The sequence below is a fragment of the Enoplosus armatus genome, chromosome 6 (genome assembly GCF_043641665.1).
Source record: "Enoplosus armatus isolate fEnoArm2 chromosome 6, fEnoArm2.hap1, whole genome shotgun sequence".
NCBI lineage: Eukaryota > Metazoa > Chordata > Actinopteri > Centrarchiformes > Enoplosidae > Enoplosus > Enoplosus armatus.
In genome coordinates, this window is record NC_092185.1 from 25,544,884 (window position 1) to 25,567,146 (window position 22,263).

General features: G+C 40.8%; 1 protein-coding gene across 1 annotated transcript; it reads right to left on the minus strand.

The window, feature by feature from the left end:
• Window positions 1-475: 475 nt before the first annotated feature.
• LOC139286347 (aminopeptidase N-like) lies at window positions 476-13,111 on the minus strand. Its single transcript, XM_070907100.1, has 21 exons — window positions 12,811-13,111; window positions 11,672-11,975; window positions 11,091-11,233; window positions 10,816-10,952; window positions 9,704-9,830; window positions 8,912-9,066; window positions 7,556-7,669; window positions 7,298-7,441; window positions 7,134-7,199; window positions 6,407-6,472; window positions 6,118-6,290; window positions 5,649-5,725; window positions 3,810-3,943; window positions 3,624-3,679; window positions 3,098-3,245; window positions 2,889-2,980; window positions 2,631-2,738; window positions 2,376-2,543; window positions 2,128-2,268; window positions 1,286-1,367; window positions 476-634 (listed from the first exon to the last, which is right to left on the minus strand). The coding sequence occupies exons 1-21, from the start codon at window positions 13,109-13,111 to the stop codon at window positions 476-478; spliced, it is 2,895 nt and encodes a 964-aa protein (XP_070763201.1).
• Between the last annotated feature and the right edge of the window lie 9,152 nt (window positions 13,112-22,263).

The following is a 22,263-nucleotide window of genomic DNA, read 5'->3' on the forward strand; positions in this document are numbered from 1 at the left end:
CTGTATATAAAATGGTACATTTTTAAGTTCAGATTTGAAGTTGTACTTTCATATGCACAGAAATAACACGTGGACACATCAAATATATACGCGATTCATTTTTGAATGTGCACAGATTGACTTTAAATACAGATTACAAAATTGAACACAAGCTTTTTGGTGTGCATTTAGCTGTAAAACAACTTTTTTTTGAAGTATTAAGTATTATATAATAGTAAATTATATATATATATATATATATATATATATATATATATATATATATATATATATATTAAATATGTTTTTGGTTCCCAAGGGGCTCAATATTAAATACAGAGAAAAGTACAGTATAAAACAATAGTTAGTCTAACTTAAAAGTATCAACATTCAACGTGTTTGTAATCAGCACTCAGCAAGGACTTGAAATACACTGTAATCTAAGCAATTTCAAATTCAATGAAGACCAAGTGAGATGCAGAGCTCGTGCAAGGCATCACTCGGGTTTTGCCTCAGCCTTGAACCAGTCCAGAACATTCTGCTTGTTCTCTGCGATCCATTTTATGTTGGCGATGGTTCTCTCAATGGACTGATCCACCGCCAGGGACCCAGAGCCGAAGCCGACCTCTGCATTATCTGCCTTGAACTGCTTCAGCTGTCACGACAAACAGATGCATAGAATTGAGTGCCTGACTTGATTCAGGGACAGTAAAATGATTATGATGGTTTGCATCCAATTGCACTGATTGTGATTGTGTTTGGATTTTTGCAGTCGACACAACCTTCTGTAAAGCGTCAATCAAAGGCACATTTAAAGTTACATTTAAATGACTTATGAGTGAGGAATTTTGTCGTTCTTTACATTCACATTTGAGCCATGCTTTCCTCGTCAGTTATCTTTTAACTGTACCCTGAATTGTGAAATGTGTAAGCTCTTGTTTTTTTTAACACGAGCGCTATAAAGTAATCATGTCACATCATCCTTCTGATGTTTAATGACGAAAAAACGCAATAAAGTGAATATAGAATAGAACAAGCAATTCGACAGCATCACCCTGGGCTTTAGGAAATAAATGGTGATGGGTATTCTTCACTATTTTGTTACATTTCATAGACTTAGACATAGACAAATAAAGAGCAGGACGGTACTGTAGGTAATTTACTAGCTGGCCAGGCTTGCTAACGATTGCGGCTAAAGTTAAAAACTATTGCTTGTTTTTGCTTTTTGAAAGGGGGGAAAACAAACATGAAAATCCCTAAAAGTAGAGATGCAAATGTGTATGATTGTAGGTCCCGTATATCTAACCTGTTGAAGCTCAAATTCAGTGGAAAAACGCTTGGTGACTCCGTTGATGAGGTTGGAGAAGGAGAATGATCCACCGCCATACCTGCGAGAGAGAGAGAGAGAGAGAGAGAGAGAGAGAGAGAGAGACAAAGCCAAAGACAACAACGGATAATTAGGGGTCATTTTGTATGCAAATGAAAAGTACCACTAGGTACAGTAAATCAAAGTGAAGTTATTGTGAAGGGAATATACACATCTTCATCTTTAACAAGTTAAGAAAACTACGTTCTGCATTCAGATGTTCATGAAGGTCCTAATGAAGACTGCGCTGACCAACATGCTCTGGCTTAAAACTGGCTCTCCTCTTGACTTTGTCACCTAAAGGTCTAGCTTTACAAACTCCTGAACGAAACTAAATTATAAAACGGAGGCATACAGTGCACATAAGATTACTAAATTACTAAAAAGTCACTATATATGTTTGGCCATGTTTCTACAGGTCAGACCCAGCGGGCTGCCTCACACTTGAAGTCGGAACAAATAACGAGACCAAAGGTTGTCTGAGGCAGGATTTGAATTACAATGAGCATGTGTGGCCAATAAAAGCTGTCACTGATAATAAACCGGACTGTAAAGCCGCGACAGCGGATCTTTTATGATGTGACTGTGCTTCAGTTCGGCATGTGAAAATCATTAGCTAACACATCATACGTCTGCATTTATAACAACCCTGTCAGCACCTTTGAAATTGTCATGTTGTTGACGAATTGCAATGCCAAGGTTCCCATTGGAAAACTGAGCTACACGACTACAAACCTTCTCTCATGTTTAATGGGAATGCAGGGATGTTAGCAGCTACTCACTGAGTGAAAATGTATGACCATCGAGCCCTGACAAAGTCCCACGCCAGAGACTGACCAACCACATTGTTGGCAATGTAGACAATGGTGGAGGTGGCGTCCTGCTTTCTGATCATGTTCGGATCCAGAGTGTACTCCAGGTACCTGAAGGTACGAGCAGAACAGCGGGCAGAGCATATATGTGCATACTGGTCAGTGATTGTCAGTTACACGCTGTATAACAGTATCAACAAGGCTGTCTGTGAGCACACCTGTTGAGCAGCCAGGGTTGCTTCGTGCAGGCCAGGGCAGAGCGGAGTTTTTCAGCTTCGCTGGCAATGGTGGCGTTCTTAAAGTGCGACCAAGCAAACTCCCACTCTTTAGCGCCACCTGCCGAGATGGCATTACAGTACACGGTGGAACGCAGGTTGGGGTGGATCCTGAAGAATGACGACATTTAACAGTGAGGTGAAGTTGAAGCAGCAGATAGGAAATAAGTTACACGTCGGGCTGATGTATGCGCTCACCGGTTGTTCTCCGTGTCCATCCAGTCATTGAACCACACCTTGGTCAGATTTTGGCATTCCTCGAGTCCCGTCCTGCAAGCCAGGCTGATAGCGTTCACCTGGTTATACCTGGAGGAAACATGGCGGAGAAGGAGTATTAACGGGATCCCAGACAAAAACATGAAGAGCGTGGGTGGAGACAGAGGAATAAGGGGTGGCCTTTCTTTAAAAAGTGTGATCTCCAGAACAGCAGATGCCCACGAGTTCCTCTTTACTCACTGGTCCATGTGTCCAACAGGTACATTGATCCAGTTGCCAGTCATGTTCTTGTAGTATTCAAACAGAGGGGTGACCTGCTTCTTCAGATAACCCTACAAACAGAGAAGACAGAGCTAAGGAAACGTGATAATTCCATAAGTCATGAAAGTAACTTATTTGTGTTTTGGCTATGTCATGTTATGTTATGTTTGGCTGAAAGAAAAGTACACCTGCATGGGACCATAAACCTCGCTGCGGTCAAACATGAGGTAGAAGAAGTCCAGGTTGCTCAGGGACGACTCCCAGGGCATGTATTCTCTTTCGTTGCTCAGGTACTTGGTGGTCCTGAGGGCCAGCACTGTAGGGATGATCTTGGCCCTTTTGGGGTTACAAGATTTCTACACCTTGATCATCATTTATTAACAGTCTTGAATGTTCCATCCATTTTATCCTTCACTATATTTCCAAAATAGTTGTGAACCTCCCTAAATCTACTGTCAGGAATGAGTTAAAATACCTGGCGGCGTCCGTGTCATGCCAGCAATGCTGTGCAACAGTAATATTTAACTCATTTTAGGACAGTTGTTTCACATAAACCCTGTTGATTCGTGTAATAAAAGAGGACATTGCTGCCTGGGCCATCTTTAATAAAGTCTTTTAATGAAGGTACCAAACAAATTAAATTATTTTTCCTACATTCTCTTCATTACTATAATCATCTATATATATATATGATACTGTATTAGCAGGACTTACCTGGCCAGGTTGAAGGCATCATCCACCAACTGAGCTCTGTTGATGACTGGAATAATCTTGGAAAGCAAAAGCAATATCCCTGTTACTGCTGCTAGCGCAACTCAGATCAAGACACGTGTTAATAATCAGTGCATGAAAGTAGAGGTCACACATTATTCCCAAAGATTTGCAAGTAGTATGTCTTACGTGATGATTGGTGCTCAGACCATTTAGGAGTTTCTCCCAGTTGCCCTGGTCATAGTTGACTCTGTAGTAGCCCACCACGTGGAAGTTAGCTAGCACCCAGTCAGCCCCCGATGCCTTCATTGCATCAAATGTGGCTACAGAGGAAAGTGAGGTCGAGGTTAGTCGTTATTGTAGAGCGCCAAGACCAAGAATTATACTCTGTAACTGTCAATGTTTGCTTATTATCCGACAATGAACTCTCAAGCTAACTGCCAAGGTATAAACCAAACCGCAAGATTGTACAAGTCAGCCTGTGCTTCCAGCTGCAGTACCACGCCATGACAAGACTGTCAGAAAACCAGAAAACTGACAGCATCGGCCGTTTGTTCAAATGTCCTGGGAAGGACCTTATGGTCATGTGAAATACGACTGTCGTCTCTTAGAATCAAAGGCAGAAGTAGTGTGACGTTGTTAACACCACCACAAAAAAAATCTCTTAAGATGTGTTCAGAATGAGTGCCAAACTCATTTTAGAGATGGTTCAATTACATAACAAGTCAAGGGGGCCTTCGTGCGACTGCAGTGATTGGTTGACAGGTGACCGGTCTGTGTTACAAATTAAAGTACATTTAGATAAATATATATATATTTCTGTTTATACAAAAAAAAAAACTGGTGCGATGAGACACATTACCAGCAGCGCATTACAGACTGAGTAGGTCATATTGATTTAGGAGTCCTCTGGACTGCCTCTAATTTAAGACTACGGGGGCCTATTTAAACCATCTATAGTGCACGGCACAAGTGCATTTAGGGTGTGTCCTACTCCCCTTTTGATAGTTAGACGGTGCATAATCTGGGTGCAATGTAAGGCGCAAAGGGGTTGTATTTCGTCTCTTCATTAATCATAGGTGTGTTCTGGGCATGACGTGAATTAAACCAATCAGAGTGTTATCCCCCTGCAAATGCACCGATATTTAACTGAGGAGGAGGAGGAGCGCTGCACGCTCACGTCTCTCGGTTTTCTTAATAATTCAAATAATAAAACGTGTTTTCTTCATGGCTGAAACACTAGCCATGACGCCTGTGCTGTGCGCCGCCTTGCGCCGGGTGTAAGATAGGGCCCTTAAGACGTAGGAGCTACTTTTAGAACTAAGGGGCTTTGTGAATTACCAAAAAATAGGACTGACGCGCCACTCGTTTTTGGGAGTTTCTCCAAACTCCACCATTTAGAGGCTACTTTTAGCCTTGGAGTTCCTGGTGAGCTCAGTGTACATGTAGCTAGCTGACTGTTTAAGGCTAAAACACTCCAGCAGTCAAATTTGTGCCAATAGGAGAGGAGAGCCAAGTGGGTAGTTGGGCATACAAAGCATGGGACTATGATCCAGGAGGCCACTGTTCTTTTCCCATCTTTCAACCAAGAGTTCCACGACTATGCTCTTTCTCTAACCTTAACCAAGGGGCTTCTATGCCTACCAAACCATAACCTTAGGTTTAAGCTTTTCTACTTACTGTACTCCGTAATAACAATGAACAGCACCCTGTATAACAACAGTGTCAATCCACATAAACCTATACCACCTTCGGCGTCTGAAATCCCCGGTAACTACAATGTTGTACCCCATACTGTAAGTAGTATCTGTCTATCCAGTTGGATTGTTGATTAGTCAAATCCTGGAAAGGTGTTTCTTTCAAAAGTCTTTTGACACTTGCTTGCACGGAATATGTAAATAAACCTGACTTGTCTTGACCACCAACAAAGGCCTGCAGTGGCTTTGCTATTGCCAAAAACATTTTATCTTCAATTACTAAACTGTCTGTAAACTGAACGTAGTTTCATTTACCAGCACAAAATCTTACCTGATTTATCCGTCAGCCATTGTGGTGCCTGGGTGACTCCCGTCTTCATCCACTTGATTGGAACAATCCATTCATAGCTGTAGCATAAATAACCGTGATGAAATCTAAATATTGCTTAGTTATTGTCGTTGTGTTTATTTTTATGAACTGGACAATGGAGGCTGTATCAGTTGTATCGTGATGTCATTAAAATAAAAAAAGCATTATACATTAATGAGTCGAAAAAAAGAAAGTCATGGCAGTATAATTTGTAGTGATAATACTAGGCTTTATAGCAGTAGCAAAGATAGTAGTATTACTGTAAAATCAATGGTAATACCAGAATAGTATTATAAACAGTAGTAGTAATAGTAAAAGGAGTTGTAAGACTGTAGTCGTAATGGGAAATAGCAGCGAGTAGTATTAAAGACAAACACAAAAATAAAGAATTCACGGGTCTAGGGCGATGAAAGAAAGGCAATGTGCATACTTGAAGGGAGATGGAGCGGTGACCTCAGAGTCTGGATCCAAGAGAAAGTGCTGCTGGGTTACAACCCCAGTGTTGGTATCTATGGTGACCACAGGAAAGCCCATCTGCAGCACCCAGGTGTTCATGATGTTGTTGACAGTGTCAGGAAGTTGAGTGCCATTAGCATCAACAGCCTGTGAAAGCCAAAAGAAATGATGTAACAGTAGATTGGCATGCACTGGAGATCCTTTTGATTGCAACATTAGCTAAATGTTTGAATCCGAATAGAACGATAGACAAAAGAACGTGCCATTTGCAGATGCTTCCATAGGTCTGTGTAGACTGCATTCCCAAATGCAAATTCGGCCAGGTAGGTCTGCAGGGGGGACAGAGAAAACAAAGAGATACATTTGGGTTTTGTTCCTGCTAAATGTTGCTGGGGAACCAACGACTTGAATCAAATCATTCTTATTTTAGCCAAAAAGAAAAACAAACTGAAGTAAATGGATAGTAAATGAAGTCTAGAAGCTGGTTCAGGCAGTCCACCCCACCCTGTACCCCTTGAGTCCATCTATATCCATATATATATATATATATATATATATATGTATCTGTTTAATTGTGGCCGCGTTCTTAAGCCGTCAGTGCTCTGCTCACTCTTTTCATGTTCTCTGTTCAAACAGCATTTAGAAAAGAAAAAAAAAAAAAAAACCTCCAACCCAGCATCCACCTGTTGGCTCCGAGCCTACGTTCTCCACTCCCCACACTCCCTGCTATGCTGAGATTGGTGCTTCCTTGAGGAAAGTGACAAGGTCAGAGCCTATACACCAAATAGCAACGCTGAATGGATGATTGCAGAGTTATCAGATGCACTTGTTACTAACAGAGAATGAATTTTGCTAAGGACATAGCGTACCCAAACCCTGTCAAGGATTCGTTATGCAAGATTCTTTTACTGTGTCAAATAAAAGGGGACTAAGCTTCACAGCAGCATGTGATTATCAGGCAAATATCATATATGTCCTTGAAGTCCTTACCCTGAGTCCCATTCTGAAGACTTCTTCAGTTAGGAAATCCGACAACATCCTCAGAACAGATGCTCCCTGAAGATGAGAAAACGCATTTTAAATATTGGAATAGTGGATTGATTTTAGGATTAGAGACGGGACAAGTGTTACGCTGCCTGAGTGTGTGAGGTTACCTTGCTGTAGGAGATGGCGTCAAACAGCTCACTGATCTGTGCTGGTTTCTGGATGTCCTCTTCTCTAGAGGACAGAGGGTGAGAAGAGGCCAGGGCATCGATAGCAAACACCCTGTGGACATCACTGAGCACGATGAGGTCTTTCTATTAGGAGACAAATAAGACAGTATGATCAAAACTCCACTGATCACTATCACCATCATCCTACATTACACTTTTTTGCTTATTGAGGCCATGAGGTGGGAGGGAAACCCTTACCACATTCCAGTCGGGTTCAGCCTCGTGTGCTCCCAGGTACTCAACATAGGATGCAAAGCCTTCATTCAGCCACAAGTCATTCCACCACCTCAGGGTCACCAGGTTACCAAACCACTAAAGGGACAAAGAAAAGGTGTGAATGCTATGCTAAGAAAAATAATAATAAATAAATAAGACATAAACAGCTTTTTACAGGCTCCCAGACCTGTAGACTTGACACTTGGGCTTGAGTAACAGTCCAAAAAACAAAGACTCAAGAGTTGAGACTTGACTTACTTGAGATTGAATGTCCTAAAAACTTGACATGAATGCTTTTTGACTTGAGAAGCCAAAAGAATTCAAGTCTCAAGTTTTAACCTGATAACATCTCAGAAGAATAAATAATAATTAAATATTATGCATTTGGTCTCAACTATCTTAAAAACTATTTAAAAAAAACCCAATACATTGTCATTTTAATAGTCAGCATATAGAGACTTGAAAGTCTTGCAACTGACATGCAGTTTGCTTACAAATACTTGGGACATGACTTGGACTTGCCTGCTTTGACAAGACCTGAGATATATATGGACTTACCCTGAAGGCCTTAGATTCGACTTGAGGCTTTATTTTACAATACTTGAGACTTGACTTGACTGGACGTGCTACTTGATTTGACAAGATTTTATACTTGACTTGGACTCGCCCTGAAGACTTGAGATTTGATTTGAAACCTTGTGATCTAACTTGGACTTTCCCAGACTTAAAATTTGACTCGAGACTTGCCTTGATAAGACTTGCAACTTGACTTGGACTTCCTCTCAAGGCCTTAGATTTGACTTGTTTCTTGCTTTGACAACCCTTGCTACTTGACTTAAAACTTGCCTCCGGACTTGAGACTTGACTTGAACCGTGCTCTGACATGACTTGAGACCCAATCTGGACTTTCTCTCAAGGACTTGAGACTTGACTTAAAACGTGCTCTTACATGACTTGAGACCCAATCTGGACTTTCTCTCAAGGACTTGAGACTTGACTTAAAACGTGCTCTTACATGACTTGGGACCCAATCTGGACTTTCTCTCAAGGACTTGAGACTTGACTTAAAACATGCTCTTACGTGACTTGAGACTTGACTTAAAACGTGCTCTTACATGACTTGAGACTCAACTTGGACTTGCTCTCAAGGACGTGAGACTTAAAACCGCTTTGACCTCTTTCAAGGTTATGCAGAATCATTCCAATATATTTTCTTCAATATTAAATCATTTTCCAACTGATTATAGAGCAAATGACAATATCCAGCGGGAGTTATATCAGTGGCCACCATATAATAAACATGATATAGTGATATAGATTGCAGTGTTAAAACCTTACCATGTGAGCCAGTTCATGAGCGATGATGGTAGCAATCCGCTGCATGTTGGAGTTGGAGGAGAACTCTTCATCGTAGAGCAGCGCTGTCTCTCTGTATGTGATCAGACCCCAGTTCTCCATGGCTCCAGCGTTGAAGTCCGGCAGAGCTATCTGATCTGCATTAGGAAAGATATTATTTGTGGTTCATTAACGACTGCTTTTAAGGTGACCAAACCTAAGTTCTTACAGCAGTGTTGAAACATGTGCTCTGGAGAGAGGATAGACTAGAATAGGAAATCTGGGGATAAAGCGTTTCTGTGATTAGCACGTAAGTCTTGCATCAATAAACAATAAGAACAGAATGAAGGACAAGTTTTTACATGATTTTCGAAACACAACTGTTTCTCAGTCTACAATAGGAGCACATGATGGCAATAAACATGATTGCAAGAACTACTGAACAGTGAGGGGAGAGGAGCAGTTAAACTATGACATATACTTATATACAATTAATGTATACCTAGGTACCTATAGATTGGTTAGGTAAAGAAAATTCTGGTATTTGTCAACCTGGGTCTTCAACTGTTGTCATTCTTACTATGGGTCATGCTATTTAGGAGTTGCAAACTCCTTGGGGCAACAAATCAAGAAGATCCTTAAGCTTTCTAAATAAACTTCAGTTTTACAGAAATGATTTCAAATGCTCACAAACACAATACTTTCTTTCAGGGCAACTTGCGGACTTGTTCTGTAGGCCTATATCTGACTTAACAGACTCATTCATATCCAGGTCATCATGTGTGGTGGACTTACCAGACTTGGGAAGAGGGTAGCTGGAATTGTAATAATTCTCAAAGAACTTGAGGATGGGTCCAGTTTTGTTAAGGGCGTACTGTCCTTGCCCAGCAGCAACTGCAGGCTTCCGGGCAAAGATACGGATCTAAACCCACACAATAAAACGTGTTACACGGTCTCATAATGCACATTTCTGCTAGCTTGAATATCATTATCAGAAACCATGGAATCTCTGCGGTTTTAAATGGATACCACCTTGTGTAGATTAGCTATTAGATTTAAATGATGGCGTAAGTTCTGCTGGTGCAGTCTATGTGCTGCATTAGCCCAATCCTCTTGGATATTAAATTCGCACATTGTTTTCTGCAACAGCCTTTTCAGATACTACCACTAGATGGCAAGAGAGTCAGCCTTTTCCAAATCCTACACCTAGTGGCTTTAACTCGCATTTGTATTACTCATTACAATGACGTCATTTAGATGAGTGCAAGAACAAAACGTTTGTGGCAAATGATGACTGGGATTTGGATGAAAAAAAAAAAACAATTGGAAATTGGCTGATGATTAAAAGTAAAGTTACAAAACTGTGAAAAGAAAAAAAGTGCTATTTGGCACTTTAACAATACCAGGGTGTGCAACTTTAAGCTCTTTAAACTTTGAGTGTAGTTCTCTTTGCATCACAAATGTCCCAGCAACACCTGGAACTATCTTGATGGTCAGTTGGGAAAGTGTCTGTACACATATACTTAAAATGGATAACCAGGCTAGCTCAAAACATTGTTGTGGTATCGTGTAGATCAAAGATATGATCCATTCGGTAACATTTAGGGTAAAGAAGCTGAACCACTAGGCTAATCTTTATGTTTGTGTATGTCACGTTACAGTTTCGTCTTTAGCCATCGTCTCAAAAAGCGATTGTAGTGTCATCTCATGCTTGCCTCAATAACAAGCAAACACCTGAACACTATGTGTAGCATGTGGCAGGATTTGAAAAGTCCTATGACTTTGGTGACCCATGGTAGTAATATCACAAAAGACACCGCGGTAGAATTCACACCTTTAAGTTTCCTGGAAATCCAAATTGCATTTATGAAAGAAAGTCAAAATTAATTTTGGGAGGGGTCAATTACCAAAACTCCATCAATGGTGTTATTGATGGAGGCAAAGTCACTGACGATGAACGCTAACAGGTAGGTGGACATTTTCTCAGTTGGCTCAAAGACGGTCTTCTGCACATTACGGCCATTGACGACGATGCTGCTCGATTCTGTAAAAGAGAAATGTAATTTAATAGAATATCATTTTCTTGTACTTTATCGTTCAAATTTGAATTTCAGTCTTACTTCACCCTAAAACCTCTGTCACATCCACTTGTTTAAACAAAAGCACCAGCGTTGCAACTAACCTTTTTCTTCACCGTTGGACAGGGCCACAGTTCCTTGGTCGTGGATCAGAGTAATGTAGAAAATAGCTTTCATAGCTGGCTCGTCAAAACAGGGGAAAGCCTTCCTGGCATCTGTCGGCTGCATCTGAGTAGTCGCGACAACCCTGACAGGAAATGCATACATGAAGCCTGATTTTGTGTCAAAGAAACAACCCATGTGTCTTGTTTTACAAGATAAACATTTAGGTATGTTGAAATGTGAAAACAAGAATGCTGTTGGAGGACCAGTTAATGCTATGTTAACGCATCGAGACCATTTCTCAGTCAACAGCTATCAAAGAGAGTGGCTGCAATGTGGCATCTCATAAAAAAAACAACAACAATACCTTTTGGAGTTGTCTTTTAAGCTAAGGCTAAAGGTTAGCACAGAGAATACATTGATTAAGTTAGATGTGGTCTGTCCCCCCTATTCTGTTAAAACAGCTAACGTGTCTTGTCTGTGAGAACTTTTCTTATCAATCATCGCTGGCTTTTGGGGGACCCGATACTTTCAAGACTCAGTTGTGTTTTAAAGAGTATCGTCTGACACCAAATACACATACTTTTTCACGCCATCCTCCATGTATTCACTCCTATAGAACCCTCCCAGGTCATCAGCCAGCTCCCCAGTAAAGTTAGTGAAGAGGTTGTATCTGTTGCCCTTCATCAGTTTACCATCCAGGTGTAGGACCAAGTACTGGGTCACATTCTGGAGCCAGCAAGACTTGATTGAAGGGGGTTTGACTCCACTGACTGAGGTAAGCCTTGCCAATTGGTTGTTCTCAAGTTTGGTGTAGTTCAGCTTGTTGGAGTGGATAAGAATCAGATCAGTCTCCTCAGCACACTCAAACTCCACACTGGACTCACCTGAAACAGCATGAAATCATTGGAAATGTGATCAGCAGTAGTAAAAAAAACAAAAAAACTCTACCCAATCCTAACCCCTATGGTCAAATTAGAATTTTCTGACTCCAGGGGAAAATTGGAACTCTGAACCCAAACTTAAATTCAATCAAATGCAATGATTTATATGATGATATGATGATTTTATTTCTTTCTATGCACCTTGTCACCTTGATGAGTTGAATTCCCAACCTTAAACCTTAAAGGTCCCATATTGGAGAAAGTGATATTTCCATATCTTTTTTGATTATAAAGCAGGTCCTGTAGGTGCTGTATCAATACTGTGTATAAAACGCCCAGCCCACCCGAGAAACTGAGCCCTTAAACGAGCTGTCAGGACTTCCATGAGGTTGTGATGTCACAAGCAGTATGTCAATATGTCAAAAACGGCTTGTTTCAAACGGAGGGTGAACTGGGCATAAAGGGCCAGTGTAAGACAGGACTTTTTTTTAACTTTGGATCATGCAAAGCTTCTCTAGTGGAGTCCCAGAATACAAATATAGAGCTGAAATGAGCAGAATATGGGACATTTAAGCCTTAAAACAAAGCAACACCAAAAAATATACTAGCCATACAGAGAATCACTCTCAGTAATCACTCTCCACTGACAAACAATAGAAATGGCAATGCACAGTGTCAGTCCAGACCTAAGTTGCATGGAAATTATGAACATGCCCACAGCCTCAAAGTCTTAAGGAATACATAGTTGAGCTTGTGCAAATTATTGGAAATTGTTGTGCACGAATGCAACTACTTTGTGTGAAAGAAAGCCATGAGTATTACACACATAAAACCTTACCAGTAAAGATGTAGAGTCCGGTTGTCATATCTGGAGTCAGTCGCGGCCATAGGGTGACGTTATAGTGGTCCGGCACCAGGCTCTTGGGCAGCCGGTACTTGTCCCAAGGTTCATTGGATGGGGCAGGTGTGACGGGGGGGTTGGATGTTGTTCCTCCATCCGTTGGCGTGACTTGATTATTATTTTTATCCTTTTCCTGGGAGTAAACAACAGACAGAGCTATGATAGTAGCCAGGGCCCCCGCACACAGGATGATAGCAACTACCCCAACAGCTTTACTGATGTAGAAACCTTTCCCCATGTCGTCTGCCTGCGTTTAGAGCCCCGAGACACTGAGACAGCGCGAGCCAGGTGATCTTGTATATGTAGCCATGGGTAGCATATCTCCTCCCATTCATTGTACCAGGTGATACATTAACAGTGGCATTGTAAAAGCCAGCCTCACCTGGTTTAGACAAACCTGGCTCCGTCACATTATCTTCATTCTGATAATTACTGATTCTTAACTCTCTAACTTTTTGAAGATAAAAGCCCAGAACACACGTTGAATAATTCTTCTGCAGTGACTGAGACATCCACTAGTAGGGATGTTTTCAGAAGTGAAGACGGGCTATAGAGATTTTCAAGAAGATTATCAGTTTCTATATTTTCTTCTAATATACAGTGCTTAACAAATGTATTAGACCCCCACCCAGTGTAAGGTGTTTGCCACCGCTGCCCTAAATGAACAGTGTTGCTGATGACCAAAATATTTGATGTTTCTGTAATGGTTAATCCACCAGTATGTGCAAGCCAAGCTCTTTAATCAAAATGTTCTCTTTAATGCTGAAATATAATTATTGTTGTTCTCCATAAATTCTCAAATTTACTTACTTACGTTATTATTTTTTGATTGAGATAGCTGCTGAGATATTTGAAATGTGGGCCTTTTTAACAGACAAACATTACAAAATGATGGCTTTTAAAAGAATAGTAAATGGGAAATACAGTTATTCGCTTTCTTGCCAAGAGTTAGATGAGAAGACCGCTGTCATAATTGTACGGTAGATATGTAGCAGAACCCAGCAGCAGTTAAGCTTCGCATCAAAACTGGAAACAGGGGAAAGACGATGTAGTTGCAGCATGGGTAGAGATGATGCAACTGATCAAATTTAAGGAAGCAAAGTCTAAAAAAAAAAAAAATGTCAGTATCTCCCCAAAAATTTTCAACTTTAGATTTGAAAGATTATGTGAAATCATAAAACTATACTTCAGGTCTCTATATTACCTGAAAATAATGGTAGCTGCAGTCCTGTTGGGAATGCCACAAAAATTTATGCCACATTTAAAGGGATGCGGCTATTTTGGCCAAAAGCTAAAGGACAGATGCTCTCTTTGCATTGAAGGACAGCCGTTCTCCGTAATCTCCGAGACATTTATCTCATGTTCCATTCTGTTGTTAAACTTTAACAGAGGGGCAGTTTACCATAATCCTACCATTTTATGACTGTCACTTTATGGCCACACAGCTGTAAAGCACAGCCATGATGAAGTAGAGAGGGGAAGAGGAGTTATGAAAGATGAGATCTATTTGCAGCCCTTAACCCTTCCGGTTAATGCGGCTCTTTATCATTACATCAACCTTACATCTGCTCTTCCTCTCAGTTGGATTTTTTTTTAATCAATTTTTTATATATATATAAAACCTTTTAAAGAAGGCGTTTGCTCCTTATATTGAAGATAGCATGAGCATGATTTTGGCAGGGCATATACAGTGGATGATGCAGTTGATTGGGCTTGTGGCAACTTGGAGCATATGACAACCTCATATCATTCAATTTCAAACTCTTTGACTTGATATGGAAAAGCTACATGAACTCACAACTGAACCAAATATAAGGTGACACGAGAACACTAGAGCAGAAAGTTATTGTTTGGATTGTTGGAACAGTGGAAAGACTTTTTGGTGAGTTTTAGTTAATTCTTTTGTCTGAATTTGAATAAAGGATAATGGAAGAGAGAAGCTTGAATTCAGTTTGTTTGTGTAAGAGTATTTTATTTGGCATTTTTTGTGAGTTTATGTATTAGACTAATAGCTAAGGGAGCTCGGATCTGGCGTCGGTTGCTTGCCGTAAGCTACCTGTAGCTTACGGAGCAACAGGATGTAATTAAAAGACACTTTCTGAAAACTTTAAAGGAATCACGAATCATGTAGTTTTCAGCTATATTATAACAGCATAATAGAAGTCCTGACATTCATTCATGGCTTTTGGGTTGGGTATGGGTTTTGGTGTGCCACCCCTATGAAAAAGTCTCTGGGGGCACCACTGTCAGGGTGTACGCCGTCGTCTAAATTGCGTTGTTCTCACCTGAAAACAACTCAAAGCTCCAACAAACCACATTATCGTGTTTGCGGACGTGTCTTTACAGAAAGGCACGTGTTTGACTTCCTCTTGACGTTATTATCATCCCCGTGTTTGACTTCCTCTTGACGTTATTATCATCCCACTTTTGTTTTTTTTCTGGGGTCAGCTGCAGTTCATTGTCCTTCTCAGGCCTTAAGGACAGTAAAACACATGCCCTTGTTAAAATGTGCAGCGTTTCCTCAGACTCGAGAGAGATGTGGAAATGTGCTGTATGTGCCATAAAGCTGAGAAGGCACAGCTACGTACATGGCCCATGTTTGAAAGTGCATCTTGCGTGACTCAAACTCTCCTTTGAGATTAGCATTATTAAAAGCCTGCCTAGAACAGCGTGTTCAACGCCTCAGAGAGTTTGGATTACTTTATAAGTTGCTGTTAAGGAAACGTGATATGGTGTCGAGGTTCACAATAGAATCCCGTGCGCGAGCAAGAATAAACAGATTTTACAACAAAAAGCCTATAAAACATCGCCTTGGCTATTGTGATGCTATCTCTGGCCTTGTTGTTATCTCTGCAATGCTCTCATAAAAGTATCTCTGACTTTGATTGTCGGGTCAAAGTCAGAAAGAAGGAGTTCATTGTTTGTGTCGGTGTTGAAGCCGAGGTTTGGAGGCACAGTGTGAAGCCACGCGAACCCTTTGAGTTCACGGCAGAGGGTTTAAATTTAAATTTAAATGCAGTGCAGTAAGGGATTACACTCCGGGTCCATTTACTAGCTATTTCTAGAGCTTTCCTTCCTCGGCTGATAAGAGTTTGCTCAGTTGTCATGGAGATGACAATGAGATGACAGCTGAGCAAACTCTTATTCACTGAGGGAGGAAAGCTCTAGAAGTGGGTCGTAAGTAGACCCTGCTCATGGTACAAACCCGTGAGGAGGACTAAATGTCTTGATCTCAATCATAAAATGAAATGAATGTCACATGGTCTTCATCAGCAGATGGATGGATATCGTAGAGATGGATCTGATCTCTCGTGGTGAAGATTGTGTTGTAAACTCCTGAAAAATCCAGTAAATGGACCTTGAGGTGGGATTGTTTTGTCCAAACAACCCAATGAACTCCAATCTCCAAGCCCACTGGTTCCCACTGAGGAACCTAAAAACAGCTCACAAGTATATGAATAAGAATTCAATTTACAGTTTGCTATGACTGCAGGCTTTCCGTCCCCTTTAATAATCCCTTGAATGAATTGTGAAGCACTTTGAACATCTGGCTTTTAAAAGTGCTTTTTAAGAAAAAAAAAAAAAAACCTAAACTGTCTTTATTAATGATAATTATTATAATCATATTTTTTTTAATCAACAACAACAGAATGAATAAAGGCTTTACAAATCTAAATGGGCGTTTAAACATCCTAAACAAAGTAACCGCACCACAACTTTAAATGGTGTAACAATTGAGAGTAAGCCAACAAATCCTTTCCTTTAAATTCCACCTTAACTCCCAAATCGGAAGCTTGCGAGTCAGCCGGCCCATTGCTGTTCGAATCTGCAGCTAACCACTATCGTGCGGACTGGAACGGTGTCTCTACGTCCCTTCTTCCTGCACAGGGACGGCAGTCCAAGGCGTCCAACGCCGACTATAGGCTGCTTTTGTTTCTTACGATGATCATTATGTGGAAAAGTAATTAGTGTTTGAATTCTTCTCATTGGAAAGGATTTATTCATCTCTCTTTTTCATAATACCAAAAAAACAAATTCCGACATGTTATGATTATTATGTTTGCTAATATTCTACTTTTGGATTTTGTGGTCAAACTGCCGGAATATCATTGGCTTATTGTGTAAATCTACAGGAGGTAAAGTTTCCTGTGATTCTCTCCGTTCAGTTTTCGTTGACATTGTCGGAAATGTATCCGTTCAATTCTACGGAGGGGTGTTTGTAAGTATTTGTACTCCATATTTACACACACAGAGTAGTAGAAACACCTCCAAATATATGGGGTAGCCCACTGCAATATCTTAAACAGTAACGACCTCAATGCTAAAACGTATATATTATAACCCTATGACCCCAAAAAAGAACATTATAGCCATCATAAAAGTAGACTTTACGGCTGAACAATGGGATTGAAATGCATTAGACTGTACAGATGCACGTATTTAACGTGGCCGCTAAAGGCACAGGTTTGAGACCTGCCAAGTCGTGCTTTGTTTGTTTAATCCATACGAAAAGCAAGCTGTAAAATGTTGTGGTTTTATGGAAATTCATGCGCCTTTTTAAGCGTTTCATTAGACTGATGTCGAACAAAAGAAATCCCCCCTTTGGAGAAGTTGATGCCCTGGCATTACGTTTGGCGTAGCCTTTTTGTTTTGATAATTAAATCACACGCTTCTCACCTCACTATCGCCCCACTGAGTAAGGTTTATCGTTTAAAATCTCGTCTTCATCTGCTCTCTTCATCACGTCTTTGTCAATCCTTCATTCATTCAGTTATTAGACATTCATGCTATGTAAGCAAATGTCCTCATTTAGCAGCAAGAAGCCGTTTGTGCTTGCTTTGGAGCGGAAGTCAATGTATCAAAAAGAATTCCACTTCCTTTCTGACGAGACCGGTCAATTGAACGATTCGTGTGGTTTCTTCATTTCGATTTGAAGACGGTGCCCCCTTTTTCAAACGAGAGCAAATCTTTCATTTTAAAGTAATAGAATCACCTACGGAACAGCCTCGAGAAAAGGGACCCTTCGCAGAATGAAAGGTGTTAAGTGTTAAGTCTCAAATCCGTCACATGGGTACCTTTTCAAGGCTTTGTTAAATGCTTGAGTCTCGATGCTGCAGGTTGTCGTTCAGAAAAATCCACCCAGTCCCCCTGACTGGGCAGTTGGTGCTGGGCCTGAAATCCTACTCTTGTGCGGGCAGCCGCTGCAAGTCAGGCTGACAAATATACACCGAAACGGAATCAAAATACGCGGATGAGTGTTATCTTCCACCGTCACAGTGGTCAAAGAAAAGTTGCAACTATGAACCTCACTGCTCATACGTCCATATCTCTGCTCCATACTTCCTGGCAACCGCCCCCCTCTGACATATTCATGTTAAGTATAGTCTCACATTGACAGAGCTGTCTCTTAATTTCACCTCTGGAGAAAAGGCCTGGTGGAACCCCTTATTCTGGGATGGGGGCTTTTTTTTCTTTCCTGCTAAGCACCAGGATGCTAGCGATGGTTCCCTTGCAAAGCGGTAACATGCAGATAGCGGAAGACTGGAATAGTTGGCCAATGGCAGACTTATACCAACAGCCAGACTACATTAAGCAAACAATGAAAAAAACCAAAAACAAATGGCAACCTGTGACCATTGTAACAGCAGTGGAACATTTGGTTAAAGCGTGGTAAAACTGACAACCCTAGATAAAGCCTGTTTTTGTGGTGAAATGACATTTCTGTCTTTCAAGTATAGGTGGCTAATTTGCCCTTTAACAGATTCAGTGTGACAGCTGTTGCTGGTGGATGCAGCGCAACGTCAACATGCAAAGACTGATTGCTGGAATTGCTGTCTGTAAGGAAATAAACACAAAGTTCACCGTCGTGCGTGGGCGTAGTCTGACTGAAGTTTTACCTTGTTAGAAATATTTGAGGTGACTTTCTACGGGCCCACAGAAGGCAATCCACGAAGGCGTACCGTGGTCCACAAATGTGTGTGCTGTGTTTGTGTGTGTTCTTGTGTCTTGACAGTCATTTTTTTCTTGACTCACTGTCAGATAACAAGATCTGCAGGTGTCTCAATTTTAAACTGCAGGGATGGGGGACATTTCCATTGCCCTGTTACGAGGAGAAAAGACACGGAAGGACACCTAGAGGCTGGCTAAGGTGCCACACAACAGACCGTCCACCTCAGCTGCTGCCCTGGTCTGAACATATATATTTTTTCACTTAAATATTGTAAATGTGTATATTGTTATTTTTTTTTTATTTTGGGCATACTTTTGTTTCTAAATTTATGCTGCTTTCTAATCTTGAATGGGAGCACCAGCACTGTACAATTCCGCGGATTTCTGCAGTCCAACGATCAGGCCGTGGCTTTTCAGTGCCCATACACCTGGGGCAATGTGCATGAGGTTCAGTATCATTTCATGGTGTTTCGCAGTGGATTAATGTTTAGCTATTGTGCATCACGAGTTGACCTTAATAGAGACCATCTGTCGTGCTTTTTGCCCTGTGTTTACCTGCACTGTCACTATTCTCCTGTCACTGCCACTCCCTCCTGCCCTACAGTGACCCTTCACCTGAGCTTCTCCGTCCATCTCCACACCTGGATCTCATTGCCCTAACTAACTGCCTGATCCCTTGCCTGTTTTCTGGACTAGATTAAAGATTCTCGACATCCACCTGCTGCCTCTGAAGTCCCGCTTTTGGGTCCTTCAATGTCTGAGCCGTTACATCGTGAACACGTCCGCTTAAAATGAACAATCTTTGGCAAGGCTGAAAGAAGGCAACCTGTGTGAAAAGAAAACAAACAAACAAAAAAAAAAACTACCTAGGCAGCTCATGTCCCTCAGCTGTCATTTCAACAACCCCCCCCCCCCCCCCCCCCCCCCCCCAAATACTTTCATTGGAGGAGTTTCATCATCATCATCATCACACATGACATTCAGATAAGCATGCTTCCTTTTTCTTTAAAGCAAACAGACATGGCTCAAATCACTAAAGATCACAATACACTGTATCCGTGAAGAGGACTACTACTTATCAATCATTACCAGAAGAAATAGTCTTCACATCGCAGAGTGAGCAACAAAACAAGGACAGAATGGCCCAAACCAAGAATGTCAAGTGTTACACAATGACGTAAACAAACCAGAGGACCTTGTGAAACCAAAGTGAAGGCTGTCAAGTGAAAATGTTTGTTTGTTTTGCAGGTAGAAAAGTGTCATTAAGCGGTCAAAACCCATAAACTTAAGCAAATAATGCAGTACAGTCTAAAAGTGAACTCATTGTGAGTAAAGTAGCAGCAAAGTGTCGTATATGTAAGAGTTAGGTCGAACTATAGTGTAATAATACACAACAGAATAGTGTATATAACATGATAAATATTATAGATAATAAGATGCTGAGGCTTATGACACAAAACGTTCTAATTAATTAAAGAAAACAGATATGGTTTTAACTATTCCTGCCCCCCCCATTTCTTCCAAAGATCTTCAGGTTTACGGTAAACCCAAAGTGGTCAGTTTTTAATATTAAATTCAGCTGATTGCAGTAAAATTCCGTAGCTGTATTCCTCAAAGGAGGATAGGCTTGAACTCCAATTGTACAGTCAACAAAGCTTTATGTTGCTATGAATGGAGATTGTCCTATTTTAAAGAGGAGGTATGATGCTCATTTCCAGCTCTATATGTGTATTCTGGGACTCCACCAGAGCAGCTTTGCATGATCCACAGATCTAATAAGTCCTTCTTCATCTTATTGTGGCCCTTCATGCGGCCCCCTCAGTTCACCCTCTGTCTGACACAAGCCGTTTGAGCTCCTGTCTCTCCTCCCTAAAAGCCCACTTTCTTCTGATTGGCCGGCTCCCTGCAGCCCACGAGGGGCAGGGAGACGCCTCTGAGCCCTGAACACAACGCACCGCTTCATGCTGAGCCGCTGTGGTGGACTGCAGGACAGCAACAGTAACTTACTTTGGAAAGATAGAGACATGAGGACTGAATGTGATGAACTTCCTGTTTATCAGACCACAAATGACAGGCTTTTCCCCTTGACCATCATCAAGCGTACTTGCCAGTGTTTGTAGCTGATTTACATTCAAAGCGGTTACTTTCTTTTGAAGATTCCAGATTAGCAGATCGGCCATCTCCACTGGATTCCTGATGCCTTGGCTCTCTGGATGACGCACTGGGTTGCAGCCTTCCCCGATGCTCTGGAAACAGGAGTTGCAGGTCTGGCCTCTTCAGACAGGTGGCGCTAATCCATCCCGGACGAGCCCCCAATTGTTACCAGCCTCAAGCCTAGTAGCACCTAGTAAAAACACAAACATCTAAGTAAAGACCAGAATAGAAGCTACACATTAATAAAAAATGACACTGAATAGATGGATTATTAATCCCAAAGCAGCCACTTGACATAAATCAAGTACAAAAACAATTAGGTAGGTAAAAGAAACCAATACAATTAAAGGCTAAATTACTGTATCTACAGGAATTCAACTAACTCAAATATAAACAATGAACAGAATAACAACAGAGACTCGAGATATAACCATAACTGTAATATACTATTTTCTGAGGATACATTTTTCAATGATGTTAATACGCTATAATGCACTGTACATTAGTGCAAGTCAGGTGGATATTGCTAATGGCCCCCAGGCTCCACCGCCACTTCACACAGACCTCTTGCTCTGCAGGTGTCGCCGTTGAAGCATTTTAATCAGAATTTCAACAATGGATTTTTTTTTTTCCAAAGAAGAGAAAAAAACCATTTGGTAATGGTCTCTTTCAACCAATTACATACATACATACATACATACATATACACAGTGCTTAACAAATTTATTAGACCACCTGTCATAAAAATGAGAAAACAAAAATATTTTAGAAATCCGTCAAAAACTTGTTTCAAACTAAAAATTGTATCGTTATTTATTAGGCAAACAACAAACTGGAACAACTAAATAGTCCTTATTCACATATATTAACCAAAAAATCTTAATATTTTGTATGACCTCCTTTGGCCCTGATAACAGCTCGCATTCTTTGCAACCACTAAAACAAATGTTTCTGTTCAGGAATGCAAGTAAATAACTGTAATCTGGCATCTCAATCAAAAAATAATAATGTGCTTTACTTTTTTTTTCTGCTTTTTTTGTAAAACAGTCAATTTTGAGAATTCATGGATAACAACAATAATTATATTTCAGCATTAAAGATATCATTTTGATTAAAGAGCTTGGCTTGCACATACTGGTGGATTAACCATTACAGAAACATCAGATATTTTGGTCATCAGCAATACTGGCAGCGGGGGCAAACACCTTACACTGGGTGGGGGTCTAATACATTTGGTAAGCACTGTACATACATACATATCTACATTGACATCCATCTTGCAACCAC

Coding starts and splice junctions, on each gene's coding strand:
- LOC139286347 (XM_070907100.1), bottom strand. CDS start 13,111: ATGGGGAAAGGTTTCTACATCAGTAAAGCTGTTGGGGTAGTTGCTATC. Junction 7,442..7,555: donor CTGAACCCGACTGGAATGTG/GTAAGGGTTTCC, acceptor GTCTCCTAATAG/AAAGACCTCATCGTGCTCAG. Junction 2,269..2,375: donor CAACCCTGGCTGCTCAACAG/GTGTGCTCACAG, acceptor TCGTACCTTCAG/GTACCTGGAGTACACTCTGG.